The sequence below is a fragment of the Eleutherodactylus coqui genome, chromosome 7, assembly GCF_035609145.1.
Source record: "Eleutherodactylus coqui strain aEleCoq1 chromosome 7, aEleCoq1.hap1, whole genome shotgun sequence".
NCBI lineage: Eukaryota > Metazoa > Chordata > Amphibia > Anura > Eleutherodactylidae > Eleutherodactylus > Eleutherodactylus coqui.
Window position 1 is genome coordinate 102128968 of NC_089843.1, and position 21953 is coordinate 102150920.

Sequence of the window (21953 nt, forward strand, 5' to 3'; positions counted from 1 at the left end):
AAATCACATTATTAGAGAAACCCATCTGGAATTTGACCTTCTTTGGCTTTCAGAACAGCAGCAATTTATTATGGCATCTATCTACAGGTATTAAGGTGCATTTACGGATAATTGCTTAAAATTTGTCAGAAACTGACAGTTCTGAGCGATCATTTTGCATAGGTACCAATGAGCTAATCAGCCCTCTAGTACTTCATTGCATGTATTTAGAGAACAGTGGGTGGTCTGTTCTCTAAATACATCACTATTGTACTCCAGCGGGACAGCAGCTGCTAACAGCTGTTAAGGAATGTTATCAGCACTACCCGAGGAGAACACAGTGTGCGGTCCGTCTTATCTAATCGTTCTGACGGACGACGATTTCATGCGGATCTGAAGTCAGCGATGGACAAAAGTGCATTGTAAGTGCACGAGGGGCGCACATTTACATACAACGATTATTGCTCAAAGGATGGCTTTTGAGCGAATTTTGAGCGATAATCGTTGTGTGTAAAATGGCCTTTAGAGGACCTAAGGTGTGCCAAAAAAAAACATTCCCCACACCATTACTTCAACAGCCTGACTTGTGTCAACACCTGACAGGGAATGATCCAGTTTTTGCGCTCCTTTACAAAATGAAGCCTTACCTTTCTGTTTCTCATATTCAGCAAAGCAATGGCACTCTTGTTGCCTGCTGTTATAGCCCATCGGTACCAGGGAACGCTAAATGCAGCATCAGCATTGTGTTTGGCTACAATTTGCTTGATTCTGCACCATCTGTTCACCAGAACAATTCTTGACATCTCCCTCTGACCTCTTTCATTGATGAGTTGCTTTAAGTCTACAGAATCCCTACTCACTGGATATTTTTCCTCGATCACACCATTCTCAGCATACTGTTAAACGGAAATTCCTCGCAAGGTTGGGAGTGAAAAACTGGCCCTAGCTACTCTACTTCCGATGACTATGTCTCATTATAAGTGCTCAGATAGCTCAATTTTGCTATTCTAATGTGGATTCACACTAAAAATTGATCCATAAAAAACGTGTTTATTTGATTTTTTGATGCAACCCGGGATTACGCAGCTAATTTTCATACAAGGAAGCTCTAATTGTGAAAGGGTCCGTTTCTCGAATAAAGTGGCCATTCAGTGCACATCTCTTATTAGACATGTCTAAATAATAGCCCCGTATATACTTGAAATCTGACTTTTAAGCTACTCTTGAATATAATGAAGTTTAAAAGTTTGCAAATGATATCCTATTATCAAATGGATGTTATTAATATCATATGTATCTGTCAAAGTAAAAATGCCCAGTTTCAAAGCATGCATCAATATGTCAACAGCTCTCAGAAGATGGATGGAAAAAGTAATAGAAAACAATAAAAATACTAAAACACAGTCACAATAGACAAGTTGGTAAATGACTCAAATATTCATGACACATCTCTGCACATCATTAGATATTATCAAAGCTGTCAGCTATCACCCATATATGCCTAAGCAGCCAGGAATTGTTACCTAGATGTCTATAATATTCACAGATTCTGTTATCTATATTTTGTAAAAATGACAGCTCAAGGAAAAGGAGCAGTGAACTAAATTGGATTAAAAATAAAACCAAAGATTAAATCAAAGGGTAGTAATTGATGGAAGCACAGTCTGTTACAACACAAAAGGGTTTTCTATTTATGCAAATTAAGTGTCATTATTTAGATACCAAATGACTGATATATTTTTGAAAATATATGAAAATGATTTGTGTCATATAAAGGTCTCTTCACCTTCACATGAATGCCTCTTTCTGAACGCCTTCTATCTTGGGAGGTTCATAAACTCACATAAAATGCCTTAAAACATTTATTGTTACATCTAGTTTTTAGAAAACCTGTTTACGGTGGTTTGTATATAACTTCTAGAGGTTTTTTTATGCGTGCCGCTAAACAGATGTAACGTATAGAGTACTTGGTCATTGCTTAACTAGGTACCCTATTCCTCATATGGTGGGCTTTCCAGTGAACTAATTTCATCCCTCATTGGTCAATAAGTTGCGACATGTCCAGATCTGTCCCACATACAGTAGACAGTCATTACAACACCTGATACTTTTGTTCCTCTTGGAGATATACCTCTGCCACAGTTGCCTGCCTGCGGCTTTCTCAACTGTCCCCATGTAAAAACTAATGAATACTCAGCCAAATTAAACATTCATGTGCTTGGGAGAGTTACAGGAAATAGCTGTTAGTTGAACAGATATAGAAGGTGTATGGGCACCTTTAGCATTAATACCATTCTTCTGGGGGTCAGCTGACCAGTTATCACATCCTTACCACAGCTCATCAATGTCTAGAAAAGAACTAGTGCCTGTCCTATATTGAAGGGATAATGGCAATCAAACATATTAGTTTACTATAGGATCATTACCTAGTATCGTATCACCATTATGAGAGTTTAAGGGAGTTTTCCAGGACATTAAGAAAATTATTAAGGGTTAAAATTAAGAGAAATTGAATACTTATTTTTCCTGGTGGCTCCCCATCCAGCATTGCAATCCCGGAGGAATGCCACAAGGTACCCCAAAGAAGCGGCGGGCGTTCACATGCCATTCATTGTGCACCTGACCACTCAGCCACTTACAGGCTGCAACAGCCATGGAAGATATATCACTGAAGCCTGTAAGTGGCTGAGTGGTTAAGTGAAGAATGAGGGGCACGTGACTGCTTGTCACTTATTCCGGGAACTGTGCGGCAGGCACCAATGCTGCAGTGCCGGACAAGGATAGCTGAATCTTCCATTTCTCTTCATTTTAACACTTTTTCATTTTTCCTATGTCCTGGAAAACCCCTTTAATAGCCCATTCTACTGCAGAATTATGTCCGAAATGTTTCCTCAAATTTTTAGAAATTACCATCTACTAGGATATCTCAAACAAAAATGGGCACACGCTGATATTGTATTGCAAGTTTGATGAACTTGTGATTGAACCCATATCTTGTATTATACTGGGGGCCTTGAGAGAAGTAAAGGAAGCCTTCAATTGCTCCATTCAAATTCAATGTAAAGATAACCTTAAGTAGATTCCAATTTCCAATTTACTTGCCAGCCAAATGTTGAGCAACTGAGAATATAATATAATATGTGTATATAATATCAAAATGTGATTGATGTTTCCTGTATTTAATGGTTTACCTCAAATAACCTCCAACATATTGTTATACTTCCAAAGTGAATAAAACAGGGAAGAGACCATATGTAGCCTAAGCTTAGCATCTAGTTAAAGATACAAAAAAATGTAGAAGTTGTCTGGAATATTTTTTTGTATAAACATCACAGTCTATAAAAATGAAAAGGTCGTCTTCAGAGGGCTTGTAGGCTTTGGATGTATTGTTCTGCATATATTTAGTGCTAGCTGACATTGGAATAAGAATGTTTTAGTTTAGATGGATATTAAAATTGATTCTAAGGCCGCTTTCATATTTGTGTATTACAGACTGTGTGTTCGGGTCAGTAGACCTGCAGTTGGCCCAACACATACGTCCGTAATGCAGGCGCAAAAATCCTCCCATAATACGCTAGTTGGAAAGAATCCTTAGTATCATGTGGTCTCCTTAGTGGACAGAAGAGGCTGAAAATCCAAGGAATAGATCTTACCTACAGCTAAGGGTGAAGGTAGCCATAGATGTACTGTAAAGATTTGGTCACAATATGATGAGCATTGGCATTAAATTAGAATGCTTGCCAGGATAGGGGCACACCTGAAATCAAATTCCTCACCATATGTACTACAAATGATTGAAAATTATATCATGTTAAATATTGTGTATTTGCAGTGCCAATCATGTATTTTTCATAGAGAAACATTTTGATGCATGAACAATATGTGTTCCGACTGATGACACAGACTTTAGTAATTTAGTACCAATAGTTTATAGTACTATAGAAATATTTTCTATGAACTGCAAAATTGTTCAGATCATTCATTAACTATAAATTAGCGTTGAGAGAAACAAACAGTGGAATCCAGTTAGGGGTCAAGTTTTGCGAAAACCTAACGTGTTTTGCCTCTGCTGAACCTATTAAATAAGAAGAATGGAAAAAAGGAAAAAGGAAGAAGCAAAAAGAGTAACAAAGAAAAAAAAAAAATCTTTCCTTCATCTTCTTTTTCCTTTTTTCTTCATTAACTATGCCTTAGAAACAGCTAAAAAGTATTTAGATACACTACTTGTAGACCTAAAAGTGTTGTATAGGGCTTTTATGTCTCTTAGATGGTGTTTTACACCAGTTTTAGGCATATTGCTGAAATTCAAGTTGGGTTTGAACTAATTCGCACCAAACTGATTTTTTTGCTCAAATTTGGCAAACTGGCCAAACCAAATTTTCAAAAGTTTGCTCTTCACTACTATAAATGTTACATCTATGTTACTCTTTAGTTTCCCATAACAGTTGTTCTATATGTATGGCACCAAAATTAGAAATGCCGCTCTGAATAGGAAAAAGTAGGTTCCTCTTCTCTAGGGCTTGTTTGGCACCACAAAAATGCCTTATGATAGGAAGAGTCTAAACCTAGTAATAATAAAACTATAACTTCTGCAACCAACTCATGCAAAACCATCAATCAGCTTGGACAAGAGGAACAAAAGACACCATCAGGATCAAATAATAATACAAAAGTAACACCAAAGAACAGGCATAACCCATGTGGCTTCCTAGATTGAATGCTCCATTGCAGTCTAGTTGTGCAGGTCTTCCATAATGTATCGCCTAGATATGACAGCAATGGCTTTAGCTCTTTCACACTGTAATATTAAACCATTTGTCAGCTGCACAAATACAGTGTATATAATCACCTGACAAATACATTTACACCTCAGGGATGAATTTCTGTGCCTGTTGTTTCCATTTTTCTTGATTGGATGCTTGCTTCATATGTTTCTAATGATTGTGCATTCTTTATGTGATGTACAGCACTGCGAGAGAACTAAAGCCTTCTAAAGATGATCATAAATACATAGAAAATGTGTGCTGATGAGGAGGGAAGCTACAGATATCTCAAAAGGTCATACAACTGTGTAGAACAGGCTGATGTCTGATCCACGCTTGGTTAATGCAGGAAACCTTTTATTTCAATGGCCTTTGAAAAATGGTGCTGTGGTGTAAATGTCCTAATGAGAAAGGTTATTGTTTGTGTATGATGTTTATTTGGAAACGTACATAGAAATCATTTTGAATAATTATTAAACCTTCTCTTTAAAAGTTGTCTTATCTGCCGCAGCTTCACATGTTATTAGCAAACGGAAAGTATTTGAACAGCTAATGATTTCCTATGCGGCTCTGTGATGTCTATCTGCTTATGTTTCCTTCTTCTTCCCTAAGCAGTTAATGACTTGTCGATATTCATATTAGTCAAATCCTGGTCTTTAATATTGCTATGCACATTCACACTGACACCCAACCTGGAAAATCAGTCTTTTTAACTTCATCAAAAATGTGGAGGTGACAGCGGTGATTTACCGTGTTGATTAATCGTTCAGCTAGTGCTAATTAATTGGGGACATTTAGCAGTGTACTAATGAGTCTTACAATAAATCGTTGTATACTGTGTCATAACTGATGTGGAGAGAGTTGAGAAGTCCATTTCGATTAGCGCCACCTTCTTTTAATATACTGCCTACAGCAGGTATTGCAAAGAACATACAGAAGCTCAGTATGGGACACTGAGGTCTTTCTTCAGGATGATAAATATTCAGACATACATATATCTCTCTCTATATATATGAAGAATAAATAAGTAACTATGTGGCCGGATAAGATCGGCAAAAGACAGTTTAGCAATCACTACACTGGCCAAGACTTCAGTCAGTACATTGTTCTAGAGGGCATACTTGTACAAAGGAGAATATATGAATTTAAAGGGTTTATCCAGCTCACAAAGCTGCTCAGGGTGGTGGTAAAACTTAAAGTGTGCCTAAGTTTTAACAAAGTTCTCTAAAGTATAACAGGTTCTCCTTACCCTCTCATATTTTTAAGTTCAGATTTTCAGGTTGTTTCCCCCATTTTTCTTTTGCCCTGCTGTTTGCAATCCACTTTCAGACAGGGAACATGTCGTAAGTCTATCATTCTGCCATTAGTTCACTGTTCTGTACTTCCTTTCCCTCAATTCCCATGCTGCATTTTGCTGTCTCTGGTCCAATCAGAGCCAGTATCTGAATGTTCATCTCTCTATTACCCTAAGATAATTGTATGAGTAATTCATTCAAAGACATTCTGGCCAAAAGGTTAGTAAGCCAAATATAATGTGTACACATACGAACACAAACACAACCACACCAGCTGTAACAGGGGAGATTGTGGAGATTGCAGACACTGTGTAAACAGATCTGTCAGCCTTTGAGTGCAAGAAGCAGCCTGTGAGGACAGCCCCTCCCACACAGCTAAAAAAAACTTTGCAGTGTCTCAGTAATTACAGAAGCTCAGTACCTAACAACAGGTAATGGATTTCAGTAGAGCTGAAAGGGAGACCCCAAGTATTAGCCAATTCAAGCATTGATTTACAGTGTCAAAACAACATTTTAAATTAAAACATATTACGACACACACACAGACTATTAAATGAGCATAGGTTTTCTGAAAAGTAAGTGCCCTTTAAAAAAAGCCATACTTGCTTCAACCAATTCCCACCACTTTTATTTTAATGGTGCTTGGTCCCTTCACTGTTCCACCCTTCCTGCTGCGACAGCAATGTTATCCTGGCACAGGGACAAGTGACCTCTGCAGATAAGCAGCAGCTGAAGTGAGCCAATGATTGGCTTTAGGAGGAAAGAGAGAAGTGGCAGGGGGACTGGGCACCATCAAAAAGGAGTGGTGAGAGATCTGGTGAGGTGAGTATGGCATAAAAAGGTTTTTCCATTACTTTGAACAGACTTTAAAAACCTGGGACTAGATAATCCCTTTAATATTTTAAATGACTGAATGGATATGGAAGTTGTGTAGAAATGTGGACTCAGCTCTCACATGCTGCATGACATCTGACCATATTATTTTAGACTGTATGCTTGTTATAGCAAAGCACTGGTAAGTGACAGGTGAATGATGTTGGGTAGTAGCACTGTATGCTTTTCTAGAATATACATAAGCATTAGAGATGAGCGAGTACCAAAATGCTCAGGTGCTCGTTATTCGAGTCAAGCTTTTCGTAATATTCGAGAGCTCTATTAGAGTAACGAACCCCATTGAAGTCAATGGGAGACACGAGCATCTTGTATTGGACCCGCCGGGTGTCTGTCTGCCTCTCTCTCTTTCTCTCCCAGCCAGCCACATACTTCTGTGGATGTGCACTCGCTGGCATGTCACAGCAGGAAGTGGTAATGCGGGGAGGGGTCAAACACGGCGTGGTACTCGCTCGAGTAACGAGCACCATCGAGTATGCCAATACTCAAACGAGCATCAAGCTCGGAAGAGCATGTTCGCTCAACTCTAATAAGCATACAGTAGAGACTGTTTCCTCAGTATTTTGGAAAACTTGTAGGCTCATGTGATGCAATTAGCTGTGTGATAGTACAACAGAATGCTATGTTGAATGCGAAATGATAGAATGCTTCTAGACGTGATTATCTCTATAAAAATGAATGCTTCATTCTTTATAAGTCACATACATAAAATATTTCAGCACCACATGTCATCTGCTTGAATAACGCTAAAATAAAGATACCTTCCTGGAAATGAAGCTAAATTTCCTGGGCTTATTCTACTAATAATATTAATGGTCCTTTTAAAGTGTACCAAAGTTTTTAACTAGTTTTCTAAAGGACACCAGGTTCTCCTTACCCGCTCATTTGCTGCTGTTTGCACCCTGTTTTAAATCAGTAAGTTCTGATTTTCAGGTGGGGTTGCACATTTTTATTTTGCCCTGCTGTTTGCAATTCACTTTTATGCAGGAAGTATGTAGCAAGCCAAGTGTTTTGCCAGTAGTTCACTGTCCTGCATTTCTTTGTACTGACTTTCTATACTGCATGGTATAGTTTGTGGCCCAATCAGCAGCCGAGTGGTATCAGAATGCCCACCCCTCTACTTTCCCAGGAAAATTCAGGTATTCTAGCCAAATGGTTAGAAAACACAATATAATGTGTGTACATAGACATGCACCCCCATGGTAGGGCAGAGATTGTTATCACTGTGTCTGCACATCTGTCAGCATGTAGCCTCTGAGTGCATGGGAGCACCCTTGTGAAGATAGGTCCTCCCTCAATTGCTAAGGAAATGTCCCTTTGCTCTTGTCATTAAGAAGACCTGTACCTATAGACAGAGAGTGAATTGCCGAGAAGCTAGAAGGGAGAGCCCTAGTGGCATACTCTTCAAACGTAATTTACAGTGGTAAAGCAACAACATTTTTAATGCAAGTATGTTACAGAAATTATGAGACTAACACAAGCTAGTGGATGGGAAGAAGTTGTCTGAAAACGTTGTGTCCCTTTAACACATCCAGGCTCGCCTATAAACTGCCCAGCAGTAAGTTGTAGCATTTATCCTTCAAATGTTAGGACTGTAGTTTGTAATTAGACAGTTGTTAGTTCTACATGTACTCTGCATATTGATATTTGATAAGTGCATTGCCTTAATATGAAAAGTTTGTTTGTTTCTGGGGGTGGTGAAGCTGCTTATTGAATAGCTTAATGCATTTGATTGAACTATAAAAAGAATCCAAGATTTAATTTCATTTCCAATTTTCTGCTGCTTAGATTTAAATATTGAAGTGATGTTCTAAAGTAAATGGATTCCTGCTGTACTTGATTTATTTTCTATATTTTTGTACAATGATCACAGCAGCCGAAATAAAAAAAGGCAAAAAGCTTGTTGACAGTTTATGGAAAGACAGCAGAACAACGTCCCTCCAATTACTCCAAGTCTGCACCATAGAGACAATCTATATGGCTACTATGAGACTTGTGAAATCGGGTACAGGCTGGTCCCAGTCTTCCCCAAGATACCGTGTTCCCCCAAAAGTAAGACTGTGTCTTATATACATTTTTGCCCCATAAGGGTCTTATTTTCAGGGGTGTCATATCATACATACCTAGCAGACACTTCCAGATCCTTCTGGTCTCTGCAGTTCCGGCAGGCTTCCTTGCAGTTCACAGCGCCGACAGAAGATTGCTTGCTGGTAACATGGTTTGTAACCCCCTGCAGCAAGGGATTGCTCCGGTTGGTTCTCTAGCTCCATGGCTCAGCCAATCACTGCAGCGCTTGATGAGCCAATCACAACCATTCAACGTGATTGTTGTGATTGGTTCATCGAGCGCTGCAGTGATTGGCTAAAGCGCGGAGCTAGAGAACCAATCGGAGCAATTGCTTGTTGGAGGCATGGTTTACAAACCCCGTTACCATCAAGCGATCTTCTTTTGGCACTGAGAACTGCAAGGAAGCCTGTCAGAACTGCAGAGACCAGCGGGAGGGACCCGGATGCCACCTGCTAGGTAATGTATTGTTTTATTTTTGATGTAGTGTAGCTAGGGCTTATTTTCGGGGTATAGCTTATATTTCAAGCCCTCTCCCACCTCCCCCGAAAATTAGTGTAGGGCTTATTTTAGCAGTAGGTCTTATTTTCAGAGAAATGCGTTAGGCATGAAATGAGGTACAGGACAAGCAATAAGACCTTTTATTCTAACATGGGCATGTGATACCATGAACCAACACCCCTATATATGAGCCTGATCATTGTGACAGAGACAAGAAGAAGAAAGGTTTACCCAGGATGACCATTCTCAAATATTACACAGCACTACATAAAGTTACCTGCTCTCCAGTGGCACATTACTGCCAAGGACCCAGCTGTCCTGCAGCTGGACGGACTCGGGTGTGGTTTGCAGCTCGGCGGGCAGCGCAGCCGGCGGGGCCGGACTTTGGTTCCTCCTATGTGTCAAAGAATTGCGATTGAGAGATGTAATGGATGGTTGCTGTGCTGCAGGATGCTGCTTGTGAGTAGGTGGCAAAGGCTGCAAAGTTGATTGGCCTTGGTTGTTTGGCGTTTGCTCTGTGGAGTAGGAAAAAGAAAATACCATCAGGGCGCTGAAATGAATCTAACGTGGGCAATTAATTACAAATTTAAGAAAACTTTATACTGCAGGGTCTTAAATGACATTTCCACTGAGACAAATTTACTTTGGGCATACAGTGCTCTAATTAACATTAAACAGATGGTAAACTGGCATTCAGTTCTTTATACCGGATTCCATTTACATTAGCACTTTTATAAACTGTATTTGACAGATACCAATTGAGCTTTTCGAGATCGACAGCCAAAATAATATTGAAAAAGCAAGCAAAATGAAATGACACAGGCAATTCTTCATGGATCACACAGGTTCTTTAAACACATGTAATTCCTATAATTATTTTAACAGTGTTTCTTTTAAGCATTACTTAACAGTAATCATTTGTAGCAAGCCGGTAGCTTAACAGCAGTATACCCTGCCAGTTTAGAGGATTTCAGAGTGTGTAGGTCTGTATGTTGATTTGCTAATAGATACTAAGTATTCTCCAGCAGAAGGTCACTCTGTGAAACAGATGTTGTAGTATAGATATTTAACAGACTGAATCACATCTGATTACAACGTCAGAAGACTCATATAGCTAACGACCGTTAAGTTCATTGCAACAAAGGCAAAGAGAATTCCCTAATTAATAGAGAAACACCCCACACATGGCAAAGGTGGCACTCCTAATCATAGCTAGAAACAATTAGAGCCAAGCTAATCAAATCTCACAAACTGATTCTTTTAATTTCATGTCTTCAGTAAAATGCTGAAATAAAGATATACAATGCCATACATATAATTATTTATCTATCTATCGATATCATTATATCTATCTGTCTAGCTATCTATCGATATATATATATATATAAATACAGATGTATATATATAGATATAGATAGATAGATATAGATATCATTATATATATCTATATATATAGGAGGTACTAGAGTACAGTGGTGGACCACTACAAATATATGAGAGATCCCCATAACTAACAATTTTCTAACATACTGCAGTGTTATTACTGGAATTCCCTGTCTGAGGCTGCATTCACACGAACGTATATTGGCTCGGTTTTCACGCCGAGCCGATATACGTCGTCCTCATCTGCAGGTGGGGGGAGGATGAAAGAGCCAGGAGCAGGAACTGAGCTCCCGCCCCCCTCTCTGTCTCCTCTCCGCCCCTCTGCACTATTTGCAATGGGGAGAGGCGGGACAGAGGCGGGGCTAATTCTCAGCACTTAGCCCCGCCCCTATCCTGCCTCCTTTCATTGCAAATGGTGCAGAGGGGCGGAGAGGGGGTGGAGAGGAGGCAGAGAGGGGGCGGAAGCTCAGTTCCTGCTCCTGGCTCTTCCATCCTCCCCCCCCTGCAGATGAGGACGACGTATATCAGCTCGGCATGAAAACTGAGCCGATATACGTTCGTGCGAATGCAGCCTAAGGGCGGCTTCGGGCGAGCATATGTGCAAATACGCTCGCCTCAGTACAACATATTTGTGCAGTGAATGAGATTGATTTGCCGGTGTATCGGCATATAGTACTGTTGATATGCGCATGTGACACCACTGCCCTGATTTAAAAAGCTATTTAGTCTAATGAGGTCCAGATGTGTTTTCTTTTTCACTGAATTGCGCAGTGTATCATGCATGTTATTGCATTATGCATGCGCATTTGCGCACCTCCCATAGATTTCCATAGGGCCCCTGGTGCGCAAATTTGCAGAGAAACAGAGCAGGCCCTGTTTTTTCTGTGCACACGAAATACGGAAATGAGAACTAAGTCATTGAGATAAATGGGTTCTATTCTCTGCATACTGTGGGCAAATTTTGCATGTGCAAATACGTTGATGTGAAGGGGCCCTTAGCCACATTGCAATTACCTGTAGAACTGTAAGCAATTTCGAATGTCTTCTAATCCTGAAAACCTATATTTTGAAGAATTTCATAGAAATAGTTTCAAAAAATGGGTCTATTTGCATCGGCGATTTTTGTCTCGCAGCAATGTGAAAAATTTGCAGCATGTTCTATTTTTGTGCAAGTCTCGCATGAGAATAGAGCATGCAGATGTGCGGTCTCCTGCATAGCACACAGATGGAGTGTTCGTGTCCTGTGCGATGCGAGTCATGCCGGAGAATGTCGGGCGCGACTCACACTCGTCCATGTGACTGCACACTAAAGGTGCCCAGACACCTTCAATTACATTTGGCCAACAGCTATCTCTCCCAACTCCTCTATGCAAACGAACACTAAGTGTTCATGTGTTTTCATTAGGGAGAGTAGAGAAAGACACAGCTAGACAACAAGATTTGAAGCAAGGACTGCAGCGCAAGGCAACCATGCTAACTACTGAGCCACATTGAAAAAAGAGGAAAGAAGAGGAGGAGGAAGACTTTTATGGCTCTTTATGCACCAGTTTTAGATGTTTTGGTGAAATTACGGTTCCATTAGAACTAATTTTGGACTGAACGAAAAGTTTTGCCAAAATTTGGGAAACCGGCCAAACCAAACTTTTCAAAAGTGTGCACAACACTAGCATTGAAATTCAATGTGCCTGATCCTTCTTTACTCAAATATTATCTGTCAGGGAACAGTTGGAAAGCACTTTTGATAGTTGTCTGATCCTGCCAAAATCAGTCGATTTGGCAGACTTTTCACTAAGGTGTATGGGGGGCTTCTCGGAGATCTAAGTTCCAAGCATACACATAGAATTATGTAATATATATCTCAGGGAGGATTAAGGACTTATTTCACGCTGTTTGAATACTATGCTTGGTGTATTAACACTAAGCAGCACGATCTTAAACTCCCTCGAATGACAGCTGCAGACAGACACAAACTTAGATCTATGGTGTTCAAGAGTGGACATTTACTTTAAAGCTCCTTTTACACGGCACGATTATCATGAAAATTGCTCATTAGATGGAGTGGTCTGCATGATAATTGTGCAGTGTGAACGCATGCAGTAAAAGACCAATCAGCGATAAATCACTTATTGGATCTTTCATCCAGACAGAAAAATCACCCTTGGCCTGCAGCAGCATCGCTGTGTAAAGAGGCTATCATTAAGCTATAAACGATGGCCTGTTTACTGTGAATGGAGGCGGGAGGAATGGAACGATCCCCTGGCCCACTCCGCCTCCAGCCACTGAGTGATGATGACTCCTGTGTAAAAGCAGCATTGCTGGTTCGGCTCTTAGGAACTGAATTGCCCGAAAATTCATCCAGTGTGAAAGGGACTTATGGCAATGGTCCCAACTAGAGATGAGCGAGTATACTCGCTAAAGGTAATTGCTCGAGCGAGCATTGCCTATAGCGAGTACCTGCCCGCTTGAGACAAACGGTTCAGGTGCCGGCGGCGGGCAGGGAGCTGCGGGGAAGAGCGGGGCGGAACGGAGGGGAGATCTCTCTCTCCCTCTCCCCCCCTGCTCCCTCCTGCTGACTGCCGCTACTCACTGCTCCCCCGCGCCGGCACCCAAACCTTTCGTCTCGAGCGGGCAGGTACTCGATAAAGGCAATGCTCGCTCGAGCAATTGCTTTTAGCGAGTATACTCGCTCATCTCTAGTCCCAACCTAATCCTACAATTGTGGAAAACCATAAATTCCAGCATGCATTGAAAGCTTATGTTGAAAGTTGTCATTTTGACATAGATGGAGATGCCCATGTTGGGGACCAGTGATTTAAGACAGTAACTAGTTTGGGAAATTCCATTAATTGCTCGATCCTATCACAACAAGACAAGATCAATGATGATGCAGCTGATAACGTCATATACATGAGATTATTAGCATGAACTATGAAAGCAGCATGCATATAGATTTTGTGGAAGTCGAATTCTAAGTGGCGCCACATGACATGGTTTATTATAAAATATACCCTACTTCATGCCGGATTCATTTGCAATTCTTGAAGCTGCTAAAACTGAGTAATAAAACCAATTATATAATCGCCCTATTACTCGCAGTATGAAGGCGTAGCTTATTTTAAAATATGCTTTGATTACTGAGGCTATAGACAGTATCAAAAGGAAAAAAGGAAAGGAAGTACAAAAGAACAAAGCATTGACTTTAGTTTTCCTCAACGTTTCTTCGCCCATTAAAAAAAAAAATGTCTGAATAAATACAAAGAAAACCACTCTGATTAAAAGGGGTTGTAATCTTGATCTGGCTGAGAGAAAATAAGATGTATTCAAATCAGAAATAAAACACTTATCAATTGACCTCATGCAGACCACGTATTACAGATCCATGGTGACTGAAGCCATACAGCCCCATGTGCTGTTATACAGGTTATGTTGTGTCACATATATATGGGGTTATTCAGCATGCTTCTAGGGGGAGAATATATATATATATGGAGTCTGGCGGACTATGTTAGAAATTGTTCGGAATCCAACAATAAAAACCTCTGTATACCTTAATATTTAAGGGGTTGTACAATTGCAAGTTATGATGGTTAATGGGGGTCTCACTGGTGAGACTCCTGCTGATCCTGAGAATGGGTGTCCGATGTCCCCCATCCTCCTCACTGTGGAGTTACTCCCCCCCCCCCCCACACCCTGCAGCGAGAAGAAGACTGAATGAACTTTGGTCACACTAGTGCTTCATTCACTTTCAATGGGAGTGCAGAGATACCCACCCAAGTATTTTCCTTAGACCCATGGAAATGAATAGAGCGATGACTACGCATGCTCAGCCAACGCTCCCTTCATGCTGATGTCACTGCAGGGAAGGAGGGGTAGTGACGCCCACCATGACAGAAAGAATGGGACAAGGGAGTCCCATTCTACAGATCAGCTAGTGTTTCAATGGTCAGGCCCCTACCGACCAGCAAGCTATCCCCTAGCCTGTGAAATAGGGAATAACTTGCAATTTTGGTATAACTCCTTTGAATCAAAGGCATATGGAAGGACAGTAGATGGCTCATGAATTGGCATTGGAGTCTAGTTACTACCCAGGTCAAAGTGGAGTCATAATATTGCTGTGCGTATGAAGCCTTACCCTTGTTTTTTCTGACTCTTCATATTATGCAATATAAGCTCAAGGTAGGTAACAAACCCAGCCTATGCCAAAATTTAAAGGCTTTGGACACCTTTAGCCTGGATTCACACAAACGTATTTATGCAGCGTTTTATGCGCGCAATACACAGTGAATATAACCCATTGATTTCAATGGGCTCATTCACATTAGTGTCTTTTGTGTGCATATTTCATTCACGCAAAAACATGCGCAGTATGCTTTATTTTTCTGCTCATCTGCGCACAAAAAAAGCACATATTGAACTCAAAAACTTAATTGCCTATTTCAAAGAATGGGAGTATGGTTGCGCTCTTTTTTGTGTGTGCAAATGCGCACAATTTGTGTGCACAAAAAGTTAAGTAAAATTGATACTTGCACAAATGCCCAATGTGCAAAAATGCAGCACAAATGCACAGGTAAAAGTGCTTACGCCTGTGTGACAACGGTTTTATACTCTTTTACGCAATGTATATTTGGAAATGAAGACTTTTTTTTATAATTTCTGGTTGTATGATTTCTATGCTTGAATTGTTTTCCAAGGCACTGTAGACTGAAGGACTTAACAAAATTCTGTCAGTCAGAGTAAACAACTGATGCTTCCCCTAGCTTGCTCCCCTGTTATGAATATATGCATTCAATGCCTTTCCACTGAGCTATTACAGAGGGCTGTATGATAGCGCCAGGGGATAGTGGTGGAGATTGTTAGAACAGAGAGCAGAGCAGAGAAAGCTACTATTACAGAGGACTGTAATTGACTCCTGGTGAATTTTCTGTTCTTATCAGCCCTGTGTAGTATTGCCTGGTTTTGGTTATGCATCACAGCCTCAGAAAGAGGAGAGAAGAGGGGAAGCTGAACCTGTGCATCCTCCTGAGAGAGAACAGCGCTGGGAACACCCCATAACCAGAAACTGGATTGTGGGAGAACCTGTAAAACAACTATAAGATTTTTAAATGCATAAGAAGGAAAACTCAATGCAAAACAAAAAAAAAAAAATTGCATCACTGTTTTCTGCAGGGACGTAAAGATATGTGCGTATTGATTTTTCATGCACAAAGGTTTCAATAGCCTGCAAGTTGTGAAATGCTTACAGGGGTTATCCCACCAAAATAATATACAGGGTAGATGATAAATAATTGATAGTTGGGAGTCCAACCGCTAGGACCCCCTGGAATTGTGAGACTGATACACCTCAAGTCCTTATGAATGAATGGAGTAATAGTGCTTATGTGTGACCATTGCTTCATTCAGTTTTTTCGCATTGAAGGAGATCTCCATAGACCGTGAATGGACCAGTGATCATGCACGCACACCACATCTCCATTCACTCTGTTCCCGTGATCCCTGAGGGTTCCAGCAGTTAAGTATTTATCACCTATCCTGTTGATAAGTAATAAATAATTTTAGTAAAATAACTCCTTTAATATTCTGTTTCAATCTCAAGCCAAAATTCATTGTATAAACATGCTCAAATACCTATCACGGCTGGTTGGCCACCAGGATGAGGATCGGAGCCAGGCTAAAGTCATGTGATCCTCACACCGATACATGCTCGCTATTATTTTGATATAGAAAAACCAATAAGAATACCTCTCTGCTATTTTATAGACTGGTTGGTTGGTTAGGAGGTAACATCACAGCCAGCCAATCAGCCTTAGTTATTGTATATTTATTCTGGCTCCTCTTTACAGAGGTTATACTCTTTGTCTGAAGGGGTTTCTGGGTACAATCTGCTTGTGATTACCTTATTAATCTGGGGTGTTTGATTATCTTATTCCCTGTACTCTTGTGGTTTATTATACGCGGAGTGTCATCTAACCTTTGCCAATGTTCCCTGACATCATCTAAGGAAAGTCAAGGTCATCCCAGGTTCCTGATGTGGGTTTGCCCTCATCAGGGCGAGTGCTCAACTGGTAGGGTCTTCTCCTATCTTAGGGTTACTTTTGCTGTGTTCCCTGTTTTGTGCTTGTTCTTTTTTGTATATATATTTTTTTCTTTTTGACGCACTTAATACATCTGGATCGGATGTAACAACACCCTTATTGTTTAATACTGGGCGGTAGGAGGGCATGCAATGTAAATGCACATTTATATGCTAATCATGGTGCTTTCACAAGAAATGGAGTTAGTCTGCAGGACACAACACAGTTGCAAATTTTGTTGCGTTTTAACTGCGGAATGCATTTTGTGGAACGTTTTCCTTGTGTTTTTTTCCCCACAGACCTTAATGGCAGCAACTGCAAAATTACATCTCCTGTATGTTAGAAATCCGCAGCAACAGACGTCCTTCAGAGCTCCGTCACACGGGTGCATCGGCGCCCGTGTTACTGCAGCCAGCAGAAGGCCATACCTGAAGACGGATGTCTCTCTGCAGCGCCGGAGGAAAGAACATGTGACCAGCTTCATTGCCAGTCATGTGTTCTTTCATCAGCGCTGGAGAGAGACGTCCGTCTTCAGGTACGGCCGTCTTCTAACTGTCAGTCACACAGGCGCATCAGTGCTGGTGTACGGGTGCTGATGCGCCAGTGTGACTGAGGCCTAATTCCGTAACAGAAAGCTTTTCTGCAGTGAAATTTAATTGTGCGGTTTCGAAGTAAAGACGCACAAAATTTTAATGGATGCGTAATTCAAGCACCACAGGGACACAGAATTATCCACGCAGACTAATTCCATCCCGTTGGAAATACCCCTCAGGATCTGTGAAAAGTTGGGCGACAGCTTCTGTGGGCACTCCAATGCCTTTTGGTTGAAACTGTCATCTTTCGAAATATCTAGTAAGTACAGTACAAGGTCCATAAACAAGCATCACCAAAGGCAGCATCTGTCATTTACATAAAACAAATCAGTCAGTGTGTTTCCAATAAATGACAAGTGACAGAAACATTTCCAATATTAAGCGAATTTTCAGAACTTATTTAATAATAACCATTTCTTAAAATATCAGTAAAATATAAATGGTGAGAAGATACCTGCAGCACAATATTATTAATTATGTGTCAGCCGCCAGATTTGTGTAGCAGTCTACAATATAAGTCTTGCAGCTACATTGACTTTGGACAGAAATGACATTCGTATCATGTCAGAACATTTCATAGCTGATGAATATTTCTCATATTGCTCCATGAGCGGAACAAGCCGTGTGCACGCTACATCGAAACTGCTTTCATATTTAAAGAAGAAAGGCTTTCGGAGCCGGAGTTAATGCCTGGTGAATTGTTTTGCCCATATTCCGCTAGCTTGCCAATCTTATTAACAATAAATATTTAGTACTATTTCCCATTTTATTGGCCCATCGAGAATTCATGTGGATGGATAGCTGGAAATAGAGGAGCACATAAATTCATCAAAGAGTTATGAGTCAGGTAGATTTTACTGCAATTAATCAGTGCTGCCTTTATCCACACCAGTGGGTGTCATTGTATTTGATTAGAATCACTGCTGAGGCCTTCGAGGCACATTTCAACAAGACAGTTACAAGGTAATTCAACCAGTCAAAGCAAGCACCCAATTAAAAGAGATCTGTCTGAAGAAAACTGATACTGCAGAAAAGTCTGTTTAATGTATGTCATGCGCCAGCATGGAGGGTGCCTACTGACTGGCTAGACATGCGGTAACGGATCCTTAGTGTTAGCAAACATTACGCATTAATATATTAATTCTCCCGTGTCTTTGCTGAACTAGAATTAATGTATCAAAGCTGTGTAGGACTTTTTGTCAGTTTCTGATTGGATCACGGAGACTGCCAAGGATGTTCTGCTTCTCAGTAATGTCATGAGCACATAGGGGCACATTTCTTTCTGGTGGTGTGCCAATTTTGCCTTTTTTTTTCTGCAAATCAATTTAAACAATTTATTATTGATATGCGCCAAAAAGATCAGATATTATGCCTTTTACTACACTTTTCAAAAGTGTCTTGAAAAGGGGGAGGAGTTTAAGTGGAGTGAGGTTTTTAGAAACATTTAGGAAATACAACTTTTAAAAAAGTTGCACAATTTGTCGCAGTGTCACTCTCAACCCCCTGGACATTTAGGACCAGCTCTGTTCCTTTGGCAAGAAAAGGACATTACAGTTTTAGATGAACAGAGCTTGTCCTACTTTTAACGGCCGCAGCCCTGATTATTTTAGGGCTACCAACATATCATTTTTAAGCTAAGATTTTTGGCTTTAAAATCAAAAGCCTGTTCAGAGTCCTTACAGAATCAGAGCTGGAGCCGTTTGAAGTGGAGTTGAGAATACTAAATTTACAGTTGTCATTTTTAGTCAGTGTGCAGAGGAGAGAGGGAGGGGGAGAAGAGACCAGCAGCAACAGAGAAGATTTGTGATTCTCCTGCATATCGCCCTGTCATAGGGAAGGAGTGACATGAATTTTTGTTCATGTTATCACCCCCCATCAATCAGAGTATACTTGCTCTCTAATTGTCCCATATGGGGTTTTTCCCCTTAAAAGAGTGAAATGATGAATACTTGCTCATCTAACCACTCCGCTACACCGATTAACCCTGCAGATGCTGCAATCATTGCTGACTGTCGCATCTAAACGGTTTTACAGAACTTTTTTTCCCTCTTACATACTTTAAATATTGGAAAAAATAAAAAGGAACAAAAATAACCGTGCACATAATTGGTATCGCCACATCTCAAAGACCCCAAACTATAAAATATTACATTATTTATTAAGCACGGAAAATTCCATGAAAAAAACCAAACTAACTAAACTCTTTCTGATTATCTGATTTAGTTTAAACAAGAATAAAAAATAATTTTAAAAAATGTATAAACCTCAAAATGGTACCAATAAAACCACAAGTTGTCGCAAAAAAACCATGCCTGATACAGCTCTATTGACTGAGAAATAAAAATGCTCTAGTCCTCAAATGTGGCACCACACAAAAAGTATTTTTTGGCAAAAAAAAAATTTATATTGTACAAAAGTGATAAAACATAATAAAACCTCTAGAAATGTGGTGTTGTTATAATCGCAATGACTTGTACAATAACGCTAACATAATATCTATGCAACACTGTGAACACTATAAATATAAAAAGCAAAAAACAATGGTGAAACTCCTTTTTTTCATTACCACAGCAAAAAAAAAATTAATAAAAAATTATGCAATACATTACTTGTACCTAAAATTGGGTCCTATGAAAATCAAAAATGCACATTGTCATATAGTAAGGAAAAAAATAAAAAAGTTATTACCACTGGAACACAAAAGGGGAAATAATTTACCGTGTCTTAAGGCTAAAATTAGTTGTCACTAAGGGGTAACACTGAACTTGAGGTAACTGAGTTCTGCGTCAAATGTATTTACACAAGACATAAATTCAAAATCTACTATTAAAAAAAGTACAGTTTTCAAGAGGGTTTTTCTCATTTTAACATGACTGTGGGGGGGGGGGGATAGATGAAAGGTATTCTCTGGTTAGAAAGCGTAGTTTCATATACACAAATAGGGAATTCTGAGTTAATTAAGGGTGGTCCATGCTCAGGACCATCACTCCATTCCATGGCCACAGTGAAGAGCTGCAACTAAGAATGCCTTTAGTCTTGAAAGACCTGCCATGTCCTACTGTGGTGGAAGCCCAGTATATATCTATATGGATCGGTGGGCCTTGGCAGTAGACAGTTGTCAATTTAACATTCTGTATACATATTTGCTTTCTGTCTTGCTACAAATATAATGTTCTTACAGTTATGCAATAGGTACTTCCGCTTATATGAAATATCTGTTTTATAAACTCTGCTGGATGGAATTTAGCACGCAACCAAGATATAAATATATCTGTTTGTCCGGTTGCATGGGTGATTAAAGGAACTAGGAAGTAGACAATGAACCGAATCTGAGACAAGCTTCCGCTTTCAAGTTACCGCGAAAATTTCCCCAGCGACTTTACTGGAAACGTATGCAAATAACATGGGAGGTTTGTGCAATTTATAGTTCATGATGTAACATCCAATCATATCGAAGGAACCACACGTGGGTCCAAGACAACCCACTCATTTCATCCACCACCTGATGGCCAATCACAGATGACCGGAGGATGGAAGAATTGCAAGATGCTTATCCAATAATTAAACAATACGTTGTATCTATGTAATCTTTGACCTGCCCAGATGGGCGGAAATGTTAAACTCTTAAAATAGGCTACACGCCGATCATTAAAGTTAGAATTGAGGAAGCTATGCATGCTGAACCTCGTGTCAGTGTGGAAACTTCTTATGCGCATTATCAATTCAGAATTAATATGGAAGGGTGTAAACATTCCAAATTGAGTAAGCCGTGGTTCCGCAAAGGAATTCTACGACACTACATTACACATACCACTGATTTGAGTGGACACTGCGTAATACTCATCGTGATGGTACTGCAGGAAAATGGAGAACAGTTAGGGCCCTTTTACATGGGAAGATCAACCGCTGTGCAAATGAGTGCTGACCAACGATGAGCATGTCATTCAGTACTCGATCACATTGTCCAGATGGGCAGATGATCAGCTATTTGGCGACGAATGATAGTTAATGCAATCGTTCACCCCCCTTACAGCCACCAATAGTTGGCTACATATCTCCCTGTTTATATGAGGAGATGTCCAGTAGATCAACGAGCATTTGTATGCTCACATAAAACATACGATTAGCTAATAAACGAGAGTTTCGGCATTTAATGGCTAATCTGTTGTCCTTTTACACAACTGAATGATTGCATAGATGAATGTTCAAGTGAATGTTTTTGCCTGGTAATCCAGCCATGTAGAAGGCCTTTTACTACCAGGTTTTCCCTTAGATTACAGTTGATTGCTGGAGGTCTCAGCAGGGGGACACTTTGTGATTTGCCTTTGGTCAGGTCCTCCTTCCATCAAATGTGGATTGACCAAAGTAGAGAAGTCCTTGGGCTACAATTTAGAACACAAACTTAAGATAATT

The 21953-nt window shown here is 40.1% G+C and overlaps 1 protein-coding gene across 5 annotated transcripts in view; it reads right to left on the reverse strand.

The window, feature by feature from the left end:
- Nucleotides 1-21953, reverse strand: part of TENM3 (teneurin transmembrane protein 3) — a 550183-nt gene that overhangs the window by 271778 nt on the left and 256452 nt on the right. For all 5 annotated transcript variants that reach the window (XM_066573504.1, XM_066573502.1, XM_066573501.1 and 2 more), the window contains exon 4: nt 9771-10008. In XM_066573504.1, the coding sequence (XP_066429601.1) occupies nt 9771-10008 (238 nt within the window). The remainder of the gene's footprint in view (nt 1-9770; nt 10009-21953) is intronic.